General features: G+C 41.9%; 1 protein-coding gene across 1 annotated transcript in view; it reads left to right on the plus strand.

The window, feature by feature from the left end:
• The first annotated feature begins 9,967 nt into the window (after nucleotides 1–9,967).
• CFAP97D1 (CFAP97 domain containing 1) overlaps nucleotides 9,968–16,101 on the plus strand; it is a 50,182-nt gene continuing 44,048 nt past the window's right edge. Inside the window, exons 1-2 of the mRNA XM_070729767.1 lie at nucleotides 9,968–10,112; nucleotides 14,942–15,012. Of these exons, the coding sequence (XP_070585868.1) occupies nucleotides 9,992–10,112; nucleotides 14,942–15,012 (192 nt within the window). The 5' untranslated portion in view covers nucleotides 9,968–9,991. The remainder of the gene's footprint in view (nucleotides 10,113–14,941; nucleotides 15,013–16,101) is intronic.

The following is a 16,101-nucleotide window of genomic DNA, read 5'->3' on the forward strand; positions in this document are numbered from 1 at the left end:
GAAATAATAAACAAACAAACAAACAAATAAAAACCCCACCCTGTTTTGCCGCAGAGAATGTCAAAATAAAATACTGTACTGTGTGTCTATAACAGTGAGCTCATAATAGGGCAACTCTATCAATATCAAAATGCCACTTAAATAGTTGAGCTAGTTTCAAACTAGATTTTGATTTTCTTTCTCTCTTCCTTACTCCCATTCTTTTTCTTTCTTCTTTCCTTCCTCTCTTTTTTCTATCTGTTTCTCTCTCTTCCTCTCTTCCTCTGTCTCTCCTTCCCTCTCACTCTTTCCCTCTCGGCTTCTGGGCAGGTTTGGAAAACTCTGAGTTGATGATGATTTTTAAGTGAGCGATTGCTCACTGCTCAGCTTAGAGGGAACTATGCCGACAGGGCATATACACCCTTGTGTCTCGCTGGAGGAAGGCCATAGAACGGGATGGAGATTACAGGGAAAAATAGGGAGTGTAGAAGAAACATCATTCTTTCTTGTGTGTAAGTTTCATTGTGTCCAATAAATAATGGTTGAAGGAAAAAATGTGCTGCATTACTTTCTGAGCAACCCTCGAATTTGCCCTGCTTCTTTCTATGTGCTGCTGCCAATATTCCAAACTTTCCTGAAGAAATTACTATGAGGAGCTCCCAACATTTGGGAGCTGGAAAAGAATGTCAACCATTCTCTCTATTCCTGCTGGGAGAATTGCATGGATTTGTTTATGAAGCCACTGAAAATGAAGTTCAGTTCAAAGGAGATTGTCCCTTTAATGTGATTTATGTATCATGTATAAGAGACCTGGTTCTGTCCATTGGTTAAAATGAATTTAAGAGCTGGGTTCTGGTTGCCAGTCAAACATGCAAACCAACTGTGTGATCTTGGGCCAGTCACTCCTCAGCTCTGGGAAAGGAGCAGTAGTGAACTACCCTATTTTTCAGAGTTTAAGACGCACCCTTTTACCCCCCAAAAGAGGGTGAAAACTTGGGTAGATTGAATGTAGCCTCACCCAGCTACCCCCATCGCTTGGCTTCTGCCTCTCAGCAATTTACTTCCTTGCAGCAAACAGCGTAGAGCCTGGTTAGCACAAGCAACTGATGCTAAACTGATGTATGTGCTAAAACCGAAAGTGAAGCTAGTTTCAGGGAGGAAAGTTGCTGGGAGGTAGAGGCAAAGGCAGAGGCAGAATTTTATTTTCTTGTGCTAATGAGACTGCTGAAATTGGATGCAGGGAGGTAAGTCAATAATTATGTCTATAGGGTGTTCAAATTTTTAGATTTAAAAAATAAGTCTATTAATAAAGAAGACTGCTTTATTGCTGTTCTAGACAACAAAATGAATAAACTTTAAAATAAATGCTTGATCTGAAGAGGCTCAGTGCTATTGTATCTTCTTTTAAATAGAGAATACAGTGTTCCCTCGCTTTTCGCGGGGGATGCGTTCCGAGATCGCCCGCGAAAGTTGAATTTCCGCGAAGTAGAGATGCAGAAGTAAATACACTATTTTTGGCTATGAGCAGTATCACAAGCCTTTCCTTAACACTTTAAACCCCTAAATTGCAATTTTCCATTCCCTTAGCAACCATTCAGATTATTACTCACCATGTTTATTGATTAAAGTTTATTTAAAAAAATATTTATTAAAGGCAGACGAAAGTTTGGCGATGACATATGACGTCATCGGGTGAGAAAAAACGTGGTATAGGGAAAAACCCCGCAAAGTATTTTTTAATTAATATTTTTGAAAAACCGTGGTATAGACTTTCCGCGAAGTTCGAACCCGCGAAAATCGAGGGAACACTGTAATGTATACTTCCAGAAAGCCACATCAATTTTAAGGATCTGTAAAAACATAATCTGAAATGTAACAGAATCCTGTTTTAGTATTAAGATAAGACAGTTGAGTTAAACCCTGACTTATATTTGGAGTAGAGTCATGTTTGGAATAGATCTATTTAAATAATAGAGAGGAGTTAGTGTGACTACATTTAAGAAAACTTTCTGGCATTAATATCCTGCCATAATATATATTTCTCCAATTCTTTGTTATTTCTATAGGTCAGATACACATGCATAGAAATACACAGCAAACAATGTATATCATTTGTACTGTTTGCTGGGAGGGAAATTGCTGGGAGGCAGAGGCAGAATTTTTCCCCTTGTTTTCCTCCCCGAAAACTAAGGTATGTCTTATACTACAAAAAATACGGTATTGTCTAGAAAACTGCAGGGACTTATCCAAGTAGTAACCATGAATCAAATCTGACTTGAATGTAAGTGAGAGGGAAAAAACTGGGGACTCCAGACACACCATTATGAAGGTTTTGAGCATCACATGACATTTCTTGCTGAATCTCAAGGATTTGGATTTTTTCCTACCTGAACTGTCTATATCTCCAACTCTCTGTCTCTCTGAAGAACACCCATCCTAGAAGAGTTGAAAAAGGCCAGAAAACATGCCCCTCTTTCCCCTATCATACCATACACCCAGGACAAATGTTTTTTAATGTTTGTTAAAGGTTCAAATTGAACCTTAAATCAGACGTCCTTGCCTTTGGGGGGAAGTGGACCCAATAGACCCTTACTGTCAGAGGTGGATTCCTCCTGGTTTGGACCAGTTCACTCGAACTGGTAGCAAACCGCTGGTGACATCACAATGATGTCACAGAACCAGTTCAGTTGGTGGCGGTCCATGGCAGCCATCATCTTTTTTTTAAAAAAATGTTTTTTAAAAAAATTGCATTTCTTTCCTGTATTTTTTCCTTCTGTGCATGTGCAGAAACCAAGTTTTCAGCCATTATGTTTTCAGCTTTTTTTAAAAAAAAATTGATTTTTTTTTTTTTGCACTGTGTGAAACTCGGCCACTTGGAGCGGGCGGAAGTCTACCTGCAGCGAGTTAATTTAGAACCCACCCTTGCTTACTGTGCTATAATCATTTTTATAAAATAGCCAGCATGGTTGGCATGGCTACTTAGAAATCTCCCATTTACCAGATGAACATACTTTCAAACAATGGACAAAAAGTACATTCCCTGTTGTTTTTAATTCCAAGATAAAGGTTGAGACCGCTGATTTGCAGCACGCTAACTTCCTTGCATATTTATTTATTCATTTAATTGAAAAAACACTCCTACCAAAAAATAAGTATCTGCTGGGGCATGGAGCGTAAAGTGACTCAAAGGATGAATATTCGTATTCATCTGATCTTAGACATGGGATTCCACTATCCCTTTCCATCATCTGACCCCTTCTATTTTTTTAAATGATCTCCTTAGAAGAAGATCTACTTGCTCACTTCCATTGATGCTATTCTCTGCATAAATTTCTTCTTTTTCCTATGGTACCTTTACCAACAAGAGAAACCTTTCCATTATGACATCATTATTCTCAACATCATCCCACATTCCTTGTTGAACTGACTTTGGAGACAACCCAGGTTCAAGTTCATCTTCATTTTTGGAAACTTACTACAGCCAATCATTTTCTTTCTCAGCTGTTTTTCTCCCAGGTTTACTATTATGAGGGTAAAATAAAGAAAACATCCTGTGAGTGTCATATAAAACAGTTTTTCTCATTCCCAGAATGAGGAACTTTACAATGTCTGAACATAAACTCCCAGAACTCCCAACCAGTAGAATTCTGTGAACTGATGTTTGGATATTGTAACGTTTGTTTGTTTGTTTGTTTGTTTGTTTACTTACTTACTTACTTACTTACTTACTTACTTACTTACTTACTTACTTACTTACTTACTTACTTACTTACTTACTTACTTACTTACTGGAATTCTATGCTGCTGTTCTCCAAGGACTCGGGGCAGCTGACAACATATAAATATACAATACAGAATATCTTAATCCAATTAACTAATTAAAAATCATTAAAAAACATAAAAAACAATCATTCCATTCACTCCACATTTTCTCAACACATTCATTATGCCACCCGTTAGACTCTTACAGAAGGCAAGGAGGGTGGGGCCAATATGAATCTCCGGGGGGAGCTAATTCCAGAGGGCCGAGGATGAGAAGATATGACAGCAGTGTTCCAATATCTCAGGGGCTGCCACAAAGAAGAGAAAGTCAAACTATTCTCCGAAGCACCTGAGGGTAGAACAAGAAGCAATGGGTGGAAACTAAACAAGGAGAGAAGCAACTTAGAACTAAGGAGAAATTTCCTAAGAGTTAGGATCAATTAATCAGTGGAACGACTTGCCTCCAGAAGGTGTGTGGGCTCTAACATTGGACATTTTAAAGAAGATATTAGATAACCATTTGTCTGAGACTATGTAGGGTTTCCTGCTTAAACAGGGGGGTTGATTAGAAGACCTCCAAGGACCCTTCCAGCTCTGTTATTTCTAAACATTGATCTAAAGGGTGGCGTTTGTCCAGGTTCACCTGGCGCACCAGTTGCGGCCCTATTTGGACAGGGAGTCTTTACTCACAGTCACTTATTTATTTATTCATTCATTCATTCATTCATTCATTCATTCATTTATTTGATTTGTATGCCGTCCCTCTCTGCAGACTCAGGGCGGCTTACAACAATAATACGAATCACAAACCTAATATTAAAAAGTATCTAAAAGCCCATTTAAAAAGCAGACATACACACAAACATACTGTTCTGTCTGGGTGCCCCCAGACTTCAACACCAACTGGAAAAAACAGCCAGACACGCTGGTAAAAGCAAAGGCTCTTTATAGTTTGAAAAATAAACACAGAGAAAAACCTGTTCTTCCCAACAGGCAGGCTATGAGGCTTCACAGCAGAGTCCTGACGGCCAGACAATACAGCAGACTTCTTGCTGGCACACACACCACTGTAGAGAATAAGACCAACGCCTTTCCCCCAAGGTTTCAGCCTTCAAGGCCACAAGCCAGGATCAGAGACGCCAAAGATCACAGCCAGGTCCCAGGACTCCCAAAGATAATACTCCACAATACAGGAAGGGTGGGTCTGCCTTTTCAGCCTTTCTGGGGAGAACCACACCCAAACCCAGCTGTTGCCTATTTAGGGCTGGAAATACCTGGCTAATTGTCCCCTTCGTTGTGCTGCTCTTCTCTGCCTGAGATCGATGATGGCTTGTGCATTTTCATCTAAGGACTCCAGGCTGCTTGCTGGGGAGAGCTCCACCCCGGGGGACTCAGGCTGTTCTCCCTCTCCCTCGGCCTGATATTCCTCCTCCCCGTCTGCCTGGGCCTCCTCCTCCTCCTCCTGTTCCTCATCCTCCCCCTCTGAGCATGGAGCCGGCAGAGGTTCAGCCGTTCCCTGAGGAGCCTCAGACAGAATCACAACACATACCATGCATAAATTATATAGGCCAGGGGGAGATGTCTCAATTCCCCCATGCCTGATGGCAGAGGTGGGTTTAAGAAGTTTACGAAAGGCAAGGAGGGTGGAGGCAATCCTAATATTTGGGGGGAGCTGGTTCCAGAGGGTCGGGGCTGCCAGAGAGAAGGCTCTTCCCCTGGGTCCCGCCAGATGACATTGTTTAGTCGACGGGACCCAGAGAAGGCCAACTCTGTGGGACCTAACTGGTCGCTGGCATTCGTGTGGCAGAAGGCGGTCCCCGAGATATTCTGGTCCGATGCCGTGAAGGGCTTTATTGGTCATAACCAACACTTTGAATTGTGACCAGAAACTGATCGGCAACCAATGCAGACTGCAGAGTGTTGGTGTGACATGGGCATACCTAGGGAAGCCCATGACTGCTCTTGCAGCTGCATTCTCCACGATCTGAAGTTTCCGAACACTCTTCAAAGGTAGCCTCATGTAGAGAGCATTACAGTAGTCGAGCCTCGAAGTGATGAGGGCATGAGTGACTGTGAGCAGTGGCTCCCGGTCCAGATAGGGCCGCAACTTGTGCATCAGGTGAACCTGGGTAAACACCCCCCTCGCCACAGCTGAAAGATGTTTCTCTAATGTAAGCTGTGGATTGAGGAGGATGCCCAAGTTGCGGACCCTCTCTGAGGGGGTCAGTAATTTTCCCCCCCCCAGGGTAATGGACGGAAAGGTGGGATTGTCCTTGGGAGGCAAAACCCACAGCCACTCCATCTTATCAGGGTTGAGTTTGAGTCTGTTGACACCCATCCACACCCCAACAGCCTCCAGGCACCGGCACATCACTTCCACTGCTTCGTTGACTGGACATGGGGTGGAGATGTACAGCTGGGTATTATCAGCATATTGATGATACCTCACCCCATGCCCTTGGATGATCTCACCTAGTAGTTTCATGTAGATATTAAATAGCAGGGGGGAGAGGACAGACCCATGAGGCACCCCACAAGGGAGAGACCTAGAGGTCAACCTCTGACTCCCCACTAACACCAACTGCGACCGACCGGAGAGGTAGGAGGAGAACCACTGGAGAACAATGCCTCCCACCCCCAACCCCTCCAGCTGGCGCAGAAGGATACCATGATCAATGGTATCAAAAGCCGCGGAGAGGTCAAAAAGCACCAGGACAGAGGATAAACCCCTGTCCCGGGCCCGCCAGAGATCATCCATCAATGCGACCAAAGCAGTTTCCGTCCTGTAGCTGGGCTTGAAACCCGACTGTTGAGGTCCTAGATAATCAGCTTCTTCCAATGACCACTGGAGCTGGAGCGCCACCACCTTCTCAACAATCTTCCCCATAAAGGGAAGGTTGGAGACTAGACGATAGTTATTAAGAATGGCTGGGTCCAGGGAAGGCTTCTTGAGGAGGGTGCGCACAAGTGCCTCCTTATAAGGAGCCAAAAAGGACCCCCTCCCCAAGGAGGAGTTGACAATCTCCTGGACCCAGCCCCATGTCACCTCCCTGCTGGCCGAGACCAGCCAGGAGGGACACGGATCCAGTAGACAGGTGGTGGAACTCACAGCTCCAATGGCCTTGTCCACTTCATCAGGTGTCACCAGATCAAACTCTTCCCAGACAGATGGACAAGTACGGGCCCCAGTCACCTCAACTGACTCATTGTCAGCCAACTCTGTTATCCAATCGGAGTATGCCCTTATCACCTCGAGGTTTGACTACTGCAATGCTCTCTACGTGGGGCTACCTTTGAAGAGTGTTCGGAAACTTCAAATTATGCAAAACGCAGCTGCGTGAGTGGTCATGGGCCTTCCCAGATATGCCCATGTCTCTCCAGCACTCCACGCACTGTACTGGTTTCCGATTGGTTTCCGAATACAAAGTGTTGGTTATGACCAGGGTTGGCCAACAGGCAGGACGGGGTGGAACACAGTTCCACCAGCAGAAATGAAGCTGTGTGCCCAGCTACAGCTGACCATCCCCCCCTCCCATGCTCCTCCACCTCCTCAGAAAGCAGCAGGAAGGAGTTGCAGGGGGGCCATTTCCTCCCCCCTCTTTTCTCAACAGCTTATCAGCACCCATTCACCTATCTACCCAACCTGAGGCAGGGGGCAACCCAGGAAGGAGACCGTGGGAAACGCGAAGCAAATTGTCACCCCAGAGAGCGACACTGGTGCGACACAGGTGAGGTTGTAAGTTGAGGATTTAACAGTTCACTTGCACGATGATGATCGTTCAAGCCACTCCAACCCAGTCACATGACCATCAAGCGACACCCACAAAATAAGCCATACCCACAGTGTGGCAGTAAAACTTTTGGCTGCCCATTACTGGTCATGACCTGTAAAGCCCTACATGACATTGGACTAGATCAGTGTTTTTCAACCAGTGTGCCGTGGCACACTAGTGTGCCGCGAGACATGGTCAGGTGTGCCGCAAAGCTCAGAGAGAAAGAAAGCAAGAGAGAGAGAAAGAGAGAAAGAAAGCAAGAGAGAGAGAGAAAGAGGGGGAGGGAAGGATAGAGAGAAAGACATAGAGAGAGGGAGAGAGAAAGAGCAAAAAAGAGGAAGGAAGGAAGAGAAAGAAAGAGGGATGGAGAGAGAGAGAAAGAGGGAGGGAGAAAGAAATAGAGTGAAGGGGAGGAAGAGAGAGAGAGATAATTTTTTGTCCAAACTTTTTTTAGCCCCCCCCCCCCCCCCGCTCAATGTGCCCCAGGGTTTCGTAAATGTAAAAAATGTGCCATGGCTCAAAAAAGATTGAAAATCACTGGACTAGATGACTTGCAAGACGGCTTCCTACTTCATGAGTCCCAGTGACTGGTGAGGTCCCACAAAGTCAGCCTTCTCCAAGTCCTGTCGACTAGACAGTGTCACTTGGTGGGACCTAAAGGAAGAGCCTTCTCTTAGGGGGCTCCAGCCCTCTGGAATCAGCTCCCCTTGGAGATCCACACTGCCCCCACCCTCCTCGCCTTCCGCAAGAATCTCAAGACTCATTTATATATTAGTCTACGGAGAGGGGCGGCATACAAATCTAATAAATAATAAATAATAATAATAATTTATGCCAGCAGGCTTGGGGACATTTACACCCTATCCCCCTGGCCAAAGGAGTCTGCGGAGAGGGGCGGCATACAAATCTAATAAAATAATGATAATAATAATAATAATAATAATAATAATAATAATAATGTTTGTTGTGTGAATGGTAATGACTGGATTTAATATTGTTGGGGTTTAAGATTAACTGTTTTAATATTAATTGGATTATGATGTTGCATTGTTTTTAAATGTTGTAAGCCGCCTTGAGTCCTCGGAGAGGGGCGGCATATAAATCCTATAAATGAATGAATGAATGAATGAATGAATGAATGAATATAAATATAAATATAAATATATAAACATACACATAAATATATAAATAAATATATAAATAAATATGTATATAAATATATATATAAATATATATCTACGAAATCTACGAAAACAAATATATATAAATATATATAAATATATAAATATATAAATATATAAATATATAAATATATAAATATATAAATATATAAATATATAAATATATAAATATATAAATATATAAATATATAAATATATAAATATATAAATATATAAATATATAAATATATAAATATATAAATAGTTTTCGTAGATTTTCACGGGTACAGGTATGATGGTCTTGGTATATTCGGATTTCTTCCTGTGTAGGATTTAGAAATTTCTGGCGACGTTTCGATGAGGTCCCACTCGTTATCTTCAGGCTGGTGCTTCTGTCCTTGTTCTGTCCTTGTTCGCCCTAGAACAAGGACAGAAGCACCAGCCTGAAGATGACAAGGGTCCTCGTCAAAATATCACCAGAAATTTCTAAATCCTACACGGGAAGAAACCCAAATATACCAAGACCATCATATAAATATATAAATATATAAATATATTAAATATATAAACATATAAACATATATAAACATATAAACATATAAACATATAAACATATAAACATATAAACATATAAACATATAAACATATAAACATATAAACATATAAACATATAAACATATAAACATATAAACATAAACATATAAACATATAAACAACATATAAACATATAAATATATAAACATATAAAAATAAACATTAACATAAATATAAATAATATAAATATAAATATTCTGGAGGAGAAGCAAGACAGACCTGTCACAGACATTTCTGCTCTTTTCATTAGATAGGTCAGTTATGAGGCATAGATACATAACTTAGCTAAATTCCCCAAATCCCATTTTGTTTCGTAACTGTTTATATCTTGAGGCAATTTTCCTCAAGTCAGTTTCAGCCTAGGTGTCAGAAATGGTGGAAAGGCTCTTTTTGTTTTATTGGCAGGTCAGGGATGGATGGGGCTGGCAAGTGGCATGAAAGGCAGAGTGGGTGGTATAGATTTTTTTCTTCCCACAGAGATGAAGCTGAAACTTTGCCTCTGAGCAACAAGCCACAACAAATAACTGGGAGTTGATCTGTATGCAGCCATGACAGGCAGTTGGGGACACAATGCTGTGTGTTCTTATGGCATTTCACAGTCCGTGATGTCACAGCTGGGGCCTCTATGGCAACCAGGGCCAAAGGGGAGGGGGTGATACAGAAGCTGAGCCAGAGTTTTGTCTTTTCGTTTGGGATCTGAGAAGAGACAACAGCTGTGCAAAGATGAGCAGCTTAGAAGTCGTCACATTCCCAGTGGTCGTTGCCAGTTCCAAGCAGAGATTAAATTTGGGAAGGAATAAATCCCGAACAGGAGAATTCACTTTTCGAGGCAAAATAGAATTAGGTAAGGCTGCTTCCATTCCTTCTTCCATTTAGTGTTAAAATCTACAGAAGGGACTGAGGCACATTCATTTCAAAGTCCTGTGGTTTTCTGTATTCAACGCAAAGAATCATAGATTGATAATATATCAGCCGTTGACAGGCCAACTGGTGCAAATGAGAAATGGGATGGAGGGGGGTTATAAACAATCAGCAAAAACTTGTTAGAAACCGCACTGAATCAAAGGCTCGGGAAAATGACCCAGGTAACAGCGCCTGTGCTTATTTTAAATCAGATTTTTTTTTGGGTCTATTATTTTTGTCTAGCAAATACATCAGGGCCACATTTTGAAAGTAAATGGGTCTGAAACCATGTAGGATGGAGCTTTAAGGGGCAAAATGTGAGTCTTAAACTTCTACAAACTCTTTTTTTTTTCAATGTAACCCAGTATTTTTGATCCCATTCATTCTAAATAAGCCAGACGGTTCATTGTTAAAAAAAAAAAGAAGCAGTTGCCCAGAAGTGATTACCTATCATGCTGCACAATATTATCCAGCCTATTTTATTTTATGACATCCAAATGGACTGTCCACTCCTTAGAGCCTTATGCAAATTTCGCTTCTTGAGTTTGTTTGAATTTAGAACTTAGCTTGGTAGAAGACTTACTAAAAGTAGAACAGAGCAAGAAAAAAAAAAGAAGTGTCCAAAAATATGTATAATTTAAAACTAGATTAGGTGACATGATAGAAAGGCGATGTATGTGGGAGGAAGGAAATTTTTCTACTAGACCAAAGAAAAGCTAACCTACTCTTGCCACGTATTCATCAACATCAACTTTGTTCTAATAATTGCAAAAATCTTCATCCACCCCCTGATTATTTCCTATGCTTCCCCAAGTGGTTACTCCCCTTTGCAGTTGCTTCACTCCCCCATTATTTACAGTTCCATCACCTCCTGATAGCTGCTCACAAGCATGGCTGTCCTATTGCAATTAGCTTTTATTTATACTTAGACTTAAGGACTATATTTCTACTGTTCAAAGGGGTTTGCAGCACAAAATTAAAATATCAGAAATCCCTAAAGGAACTCTATTTTAAAATCACTGTAAGCACTCCAAAACCTCATTAGAACAATCACATGAAACTATGTAAAGAGCAGCTGGAGCAATGGGTCTTTAGACATCTAAACCAGTAGTGAAATCTTCTTACCTTCCCCATTGGTTCGGAAGTGCACAAGCACATGTGCACCACCATTGCACACAGTTTTTCACCTTCTGCATGCGCACCTTGAGTTGTACAAGTTGACAAATTTGAATATTGGTTGCTCTCTAACAAAATGAAATTCAATGGTGAGAAAAGTAAGGTTCTACATTTAGGCAAGAAAAACCAAATGCACAGATACAGTATAAGTGGTGCCTTGCTCAACAGTAGTAACTGTGAGAGGGACCTTGGAGTCCTAGTGGACAACCATTTAAATATGAGTCAGCAGTGTACAGCAGCTGCCAAAAAAGCCAACACAGTTCTAGGCTGCATTAACAGAGGGATAGAATCAAGATCACATGAAGTGTTAATACCACTTTATAAGGCCTTGGTAAGGCCACACTTGGAATACTGCATTCAGTTTTGGTCGCCATGATGCAAAAAGAAAGTTGAGATTCTAGAAAGAGTACAGAGAAGGGCAACAAACATGATTAGGGGACTGGAGGCTAAAACATATAAAGTGTTCCAATATCTCAGGGGCTGCCACAAAGGAGAGAGAGTCAAACTAATCTCCAAAACACCTAAGGATAGAACAAGAAGGAATGAGTGGAAACCAGTGATGGGTTCCTACTGGTGCAGTCTGCAGCTGCGCACTGGTAGGAGACCAGTGACAACATAATTTTTGGGGATTTTTTTCCGGGTTTAGATGGGTGTCGATGTCAAAATAAAGCCTGCCTGCCTGTCCACAAGTTAATGCCGACCTTTATTCTTTGTCCAAAGCACAGCTGAGAAGCACCTCAGCTGTGTTTCAGCTTGTAATGTTGTCCTGAGATGCGTGGAAGTGAAATCACATGGTAGGATGCGCATGGTTGCATGAATTTGCACCAGCGGCGAAATGCAACTGGAACCCGGCCCTGGTGGAAACTAATCAAGGAGAGAAGCAGCCTAGAACTAAGGAGAAATTTCATGACAGAACAATTAATCAGTGGAACAGCCTGCCACCAGAAGTTGTGAATGCTCCAACACTGGAAGTTTTAAAGAAAAGGTTGGATAACCATTTGTCTGAAATGATGTAAGATTCCTGCCTAAGCAGGGGGCTGGACTAGAATACCTCCAAGGTCCCTTCCAACTCTGTTATCCTGTTACAACCAGGGGTGGGTAGCAGGCAGGACGGGGTGGAACGCAGTTCCACCGGCAGAAATGAAGCTGTGTGCCCAGCTCCAGCTGACTATCTCCCCTCCAATCATCCTCCTCTTCCTCGGAAAGCGGCAGGGAGACCAGCACCGGCAGGAGTTGCACGGGGCCCACTTCCTCCCCCCTCTTTTCTCAAGAGCTGATTGGTACCCGTTTACCTATCTATCCAGCCTGAGGCAGGGGGCGACCCAGGAAGGAGAGCGTGGGAAACACGAAGCAAATTGTCACCCCAGAGAGTGACACTGGTGAGGTTGTAAGTTGAGGACTTAACATTTCACTTGAACGATGGTGATCTTTCAAGCCACTCCCACCTGGTCACATGGCCAGCAAGCCACTCCTACCCAGTCACATGACAATGAAGCCACACTTACAAAATAAGCCACAATTTTTGCAATTTTTTTTTCTAAAGTTGTCATCCAGGTACATACTTTTCTTTTAATTAAATTCCCTCCTTAATGTTCCTTCAAAAAGTACACCAATTATATTTCTAATGTATTAACCATTATGACAAAGTGCTTCCTTCTTTATACATTTTTCTATAAACCAAAAATACCTTGTATAGCCAATCAGATGTTAACAAAAGAAAATTAAAAACAAAACATAAACTTTTGTGAATTTCAGACTCCCCCCCTAAATAGTACATTCCCATTTTATTTTTTTACTGTAAAATAAGGTATGTGCAGTGTGCATAGGGATTTGTTCAGGTTTTTTTATAGTCCGGCCCTCCAACAGTCCGAGGGACCGTGAAATGGCCCCCTGTGTAAAAAGTTTCGGGACCCCTGCTATACATGTTTGACTAAATAAATAAATAAAATAAATAAATAAAATGAACCAGAGGTGGGTTCCTTCCGATTCAGACAGGTTCTATAGAACTGGTAGCAGAAATTTCCCTCTGCTCGCCAAACTGGCAGCAATGGCCGACTGGCCACACCCCTGAATTGGCTCTCTTGGCAGCCCCTTAGACACCCCCATTTTGATTTTTGCTTCTGCGCATGCACAGAAGCTGGGTTTATGGTGTGCACCCACCCAGTGCCGGGGGGAGTGAACTGGTGGTGAGGTAAGTTAGAACCCACCCTTGGATTGAATAACTCTTCACCTTGCAGTTTGCCAAGGGGGCAAGTGACTTCACCAAGCTGATACTTTGCAGATTGGCACAGCTTCCCAACCTGTACTTGGAAAGCAAGATACTGCAAAAACTTTCACTCTGCCAATCTCTACTCTTAGACTATCCTCTCCTTCCCTTTGGGTCTGGTAGCTGGAAATATTTATTTATCTTTATGTATTTATTTATTTAGTCCAATACATAATACACATTGAAGAGAATAGATATGTGGTAATATAAATAAAGAAAAGAATAGAAGAAAAGATATAAAAGTATAGGTTGTTCTGTCGAGCTCTCTGGTAGAATCCTCCCAAAAATGCACAGATACAATTTCAGACACACACACATTTGAAAATTCAAAATAATGTTTTTTATAATGAAAATTCACTTAAACCAAGCCCTCTTTTGGGATAGCAAAGAGTACTCATCTCCAAACAAACTGGTAATTTGTACAAGTCCCTTATAAGTTCTGTGATACTTAGCTTGCAGCTGTGAGGCAATTCACAGTCCTCCTTTTTCACAAAGTGAAACACACTTTGCTCTGGTTTAGTTTCAAAGCGGGGAAAAATCAGCACACAAAAGGTCCAAGTCAGTAAAGCAGTCACGAAACACAATGATCAGATAATCCTCCACAATGGCCAAACCCACAGGCTGCTCTTTATAGCAGCCTCACTAATTACCACAGCCCCACCCAACCACAGGTGGCCTCGTTTTCTTTGATAATAATCTTTCAGTTGTTGTTGCCTATGAATCGCTCTCCTCATGCGTGGCTGTATCATTAATTCCTGTTCCAAATCCAAGGAGGAGCTAGATAATTGATCTCCTTCTGAGCTGTCTGCCACACTCTCCTCCTCCCTGTCACTCATGTCTTCTTGGTCAGAGGAGCCTTCATCAGCAGATTCCACTGGGGGCAAAGCAGGCCTGCAGCATGTGGATGTCTCCCCCACATCCACAGTCCTTGGGGCAGGAGCTGGGCCAGAGCTAACCACAACATAGGTGAACATATTTGAAAGGAAGAAAAGATAAATGAGATAAGAAGAGACAATTGGACAGGGGAAAGAAGGCACACTGGTGCACTTATGCATGCCCCAATATCCCCAACTTGATTGAAGGATGTTATATTTGTAAGAGAGTAAGAGAGATGGTCTTGATGACCTGTACAAGAACTATCACCAAGCATTCTTTACATTCTGGAAGCAAGACAATATTTGGCAGGGGTCTCAGGAACACTGGGGTGAGGGATAGCTCAATCAAACTTTCAAGATCCTATTATTGTAGCCAATTAATGAAGTGCACCTCTAGTCTGGTCTGGTTTACCTAGTGGAGCTGCCAATGTTTCTTTTATCTGCTTTGTCCAGCCAGGAGCAAGGTAGATAATAGTTCTCCAGAAGCACAACGTCATCATTATTTCAAGATCTCTAAGATTCAGGTAAGGGAAGCTCCTTTCGTTAAGGATTTTGCTTAGAGGATCTTTCATACTTAAATATTGAAGCATACAGTATCCTTAATTTTTCTCTGCACTCCTTATTCCAGATACAAAGTAGGATTTTTTTTAACTTTTCTTGAAAAACTGGTTTTCCCCAAATAGACTGAAACAGGACACTAATATTTACTGAGAATATAACCATTGAGGCAATTCATATTTTTCAGTTCAATATTTTATTGTTAAGAGAATAATAGTGGAACATCTTAAAGCAAGAATTTACTTCTTTGGAGTAAATTCTACATTTGGTATTATAGTACAAGCATAGGGTTAAAATCCATTGCAGCAAATGCTGAGGGTCAAGGAATCAGCAGTGTGGAAATATTTCCCCCACAATACTTCTAGACTGAAGTTGCTTTTCTTAGAAAAGAAAAGGAAAAAATGAAGATTGTTGTACATGCTTGTTCCAAGTTTCATTTGCTGCCTCCTATAATGTTGGGTTGTTATATAATCAGTGGAACTTAGAAGATGTCAGTTTGGCCTAGCACAGGGGTAGGCAAAGTTGGCTCTTCTATGACATGTGGACTTCAACTCCCAGAATTCCTGAGCTAGCATGACTGGCTCAGGAATTCTGGGAGTTGAAGTCCACAAGTCATAGAAAAGCCATAGAAAAGCCTACCCCTGGCCTAGAATAAAGTTCTTGACAAATGCCTAACAAGCATGATCTGCTGGTCATGTCACAATGACATCACCGAACCAGATTTATTTATTTGTTTGTTTGTTTGTTTGTTTGTTTGTTTGTTTGTTTGTTTGCTTGCTTGCTTGCTTGCTTGCTTGCTTGCTTGCTTGCTTGCTTGCTTGCTTGCTTGCTTGCTTGCTTGCTTGCTTGCTTGCTTGTTTATTTATTCGGTTTTTATGCCGCCCTTCTCCTTAGACTCAGGGCGACTTACAACATGTTAGCAATAGCACTTTTTAACAGAGCCAGCCTATTGCCCCCACAATCCGTGTCCTCATTTTACCCACCTCGGAAGGATGGAAGGCTGAGTCAACCTTGAGCCGGTGATGAGATTTGAACCGCTAACCTTCAGATCTACA

Source organism: Erythrolamprus reginae, chromosome Z, assembly GCF_031021105.1.
Source record: "Erythrolamprus reginae isolate rEryReg1 chromosome Z, rEryReg1.hap1, whole genome shotgun sequence".
Classification (NCBI taxonomy): domain Eukaryota; kingdom Metazoa; phylum Chordata; class Lepidosauria; order Squamata; family Dipsadidae; genus Erythrolamprus; species Erythrolamprus reginae.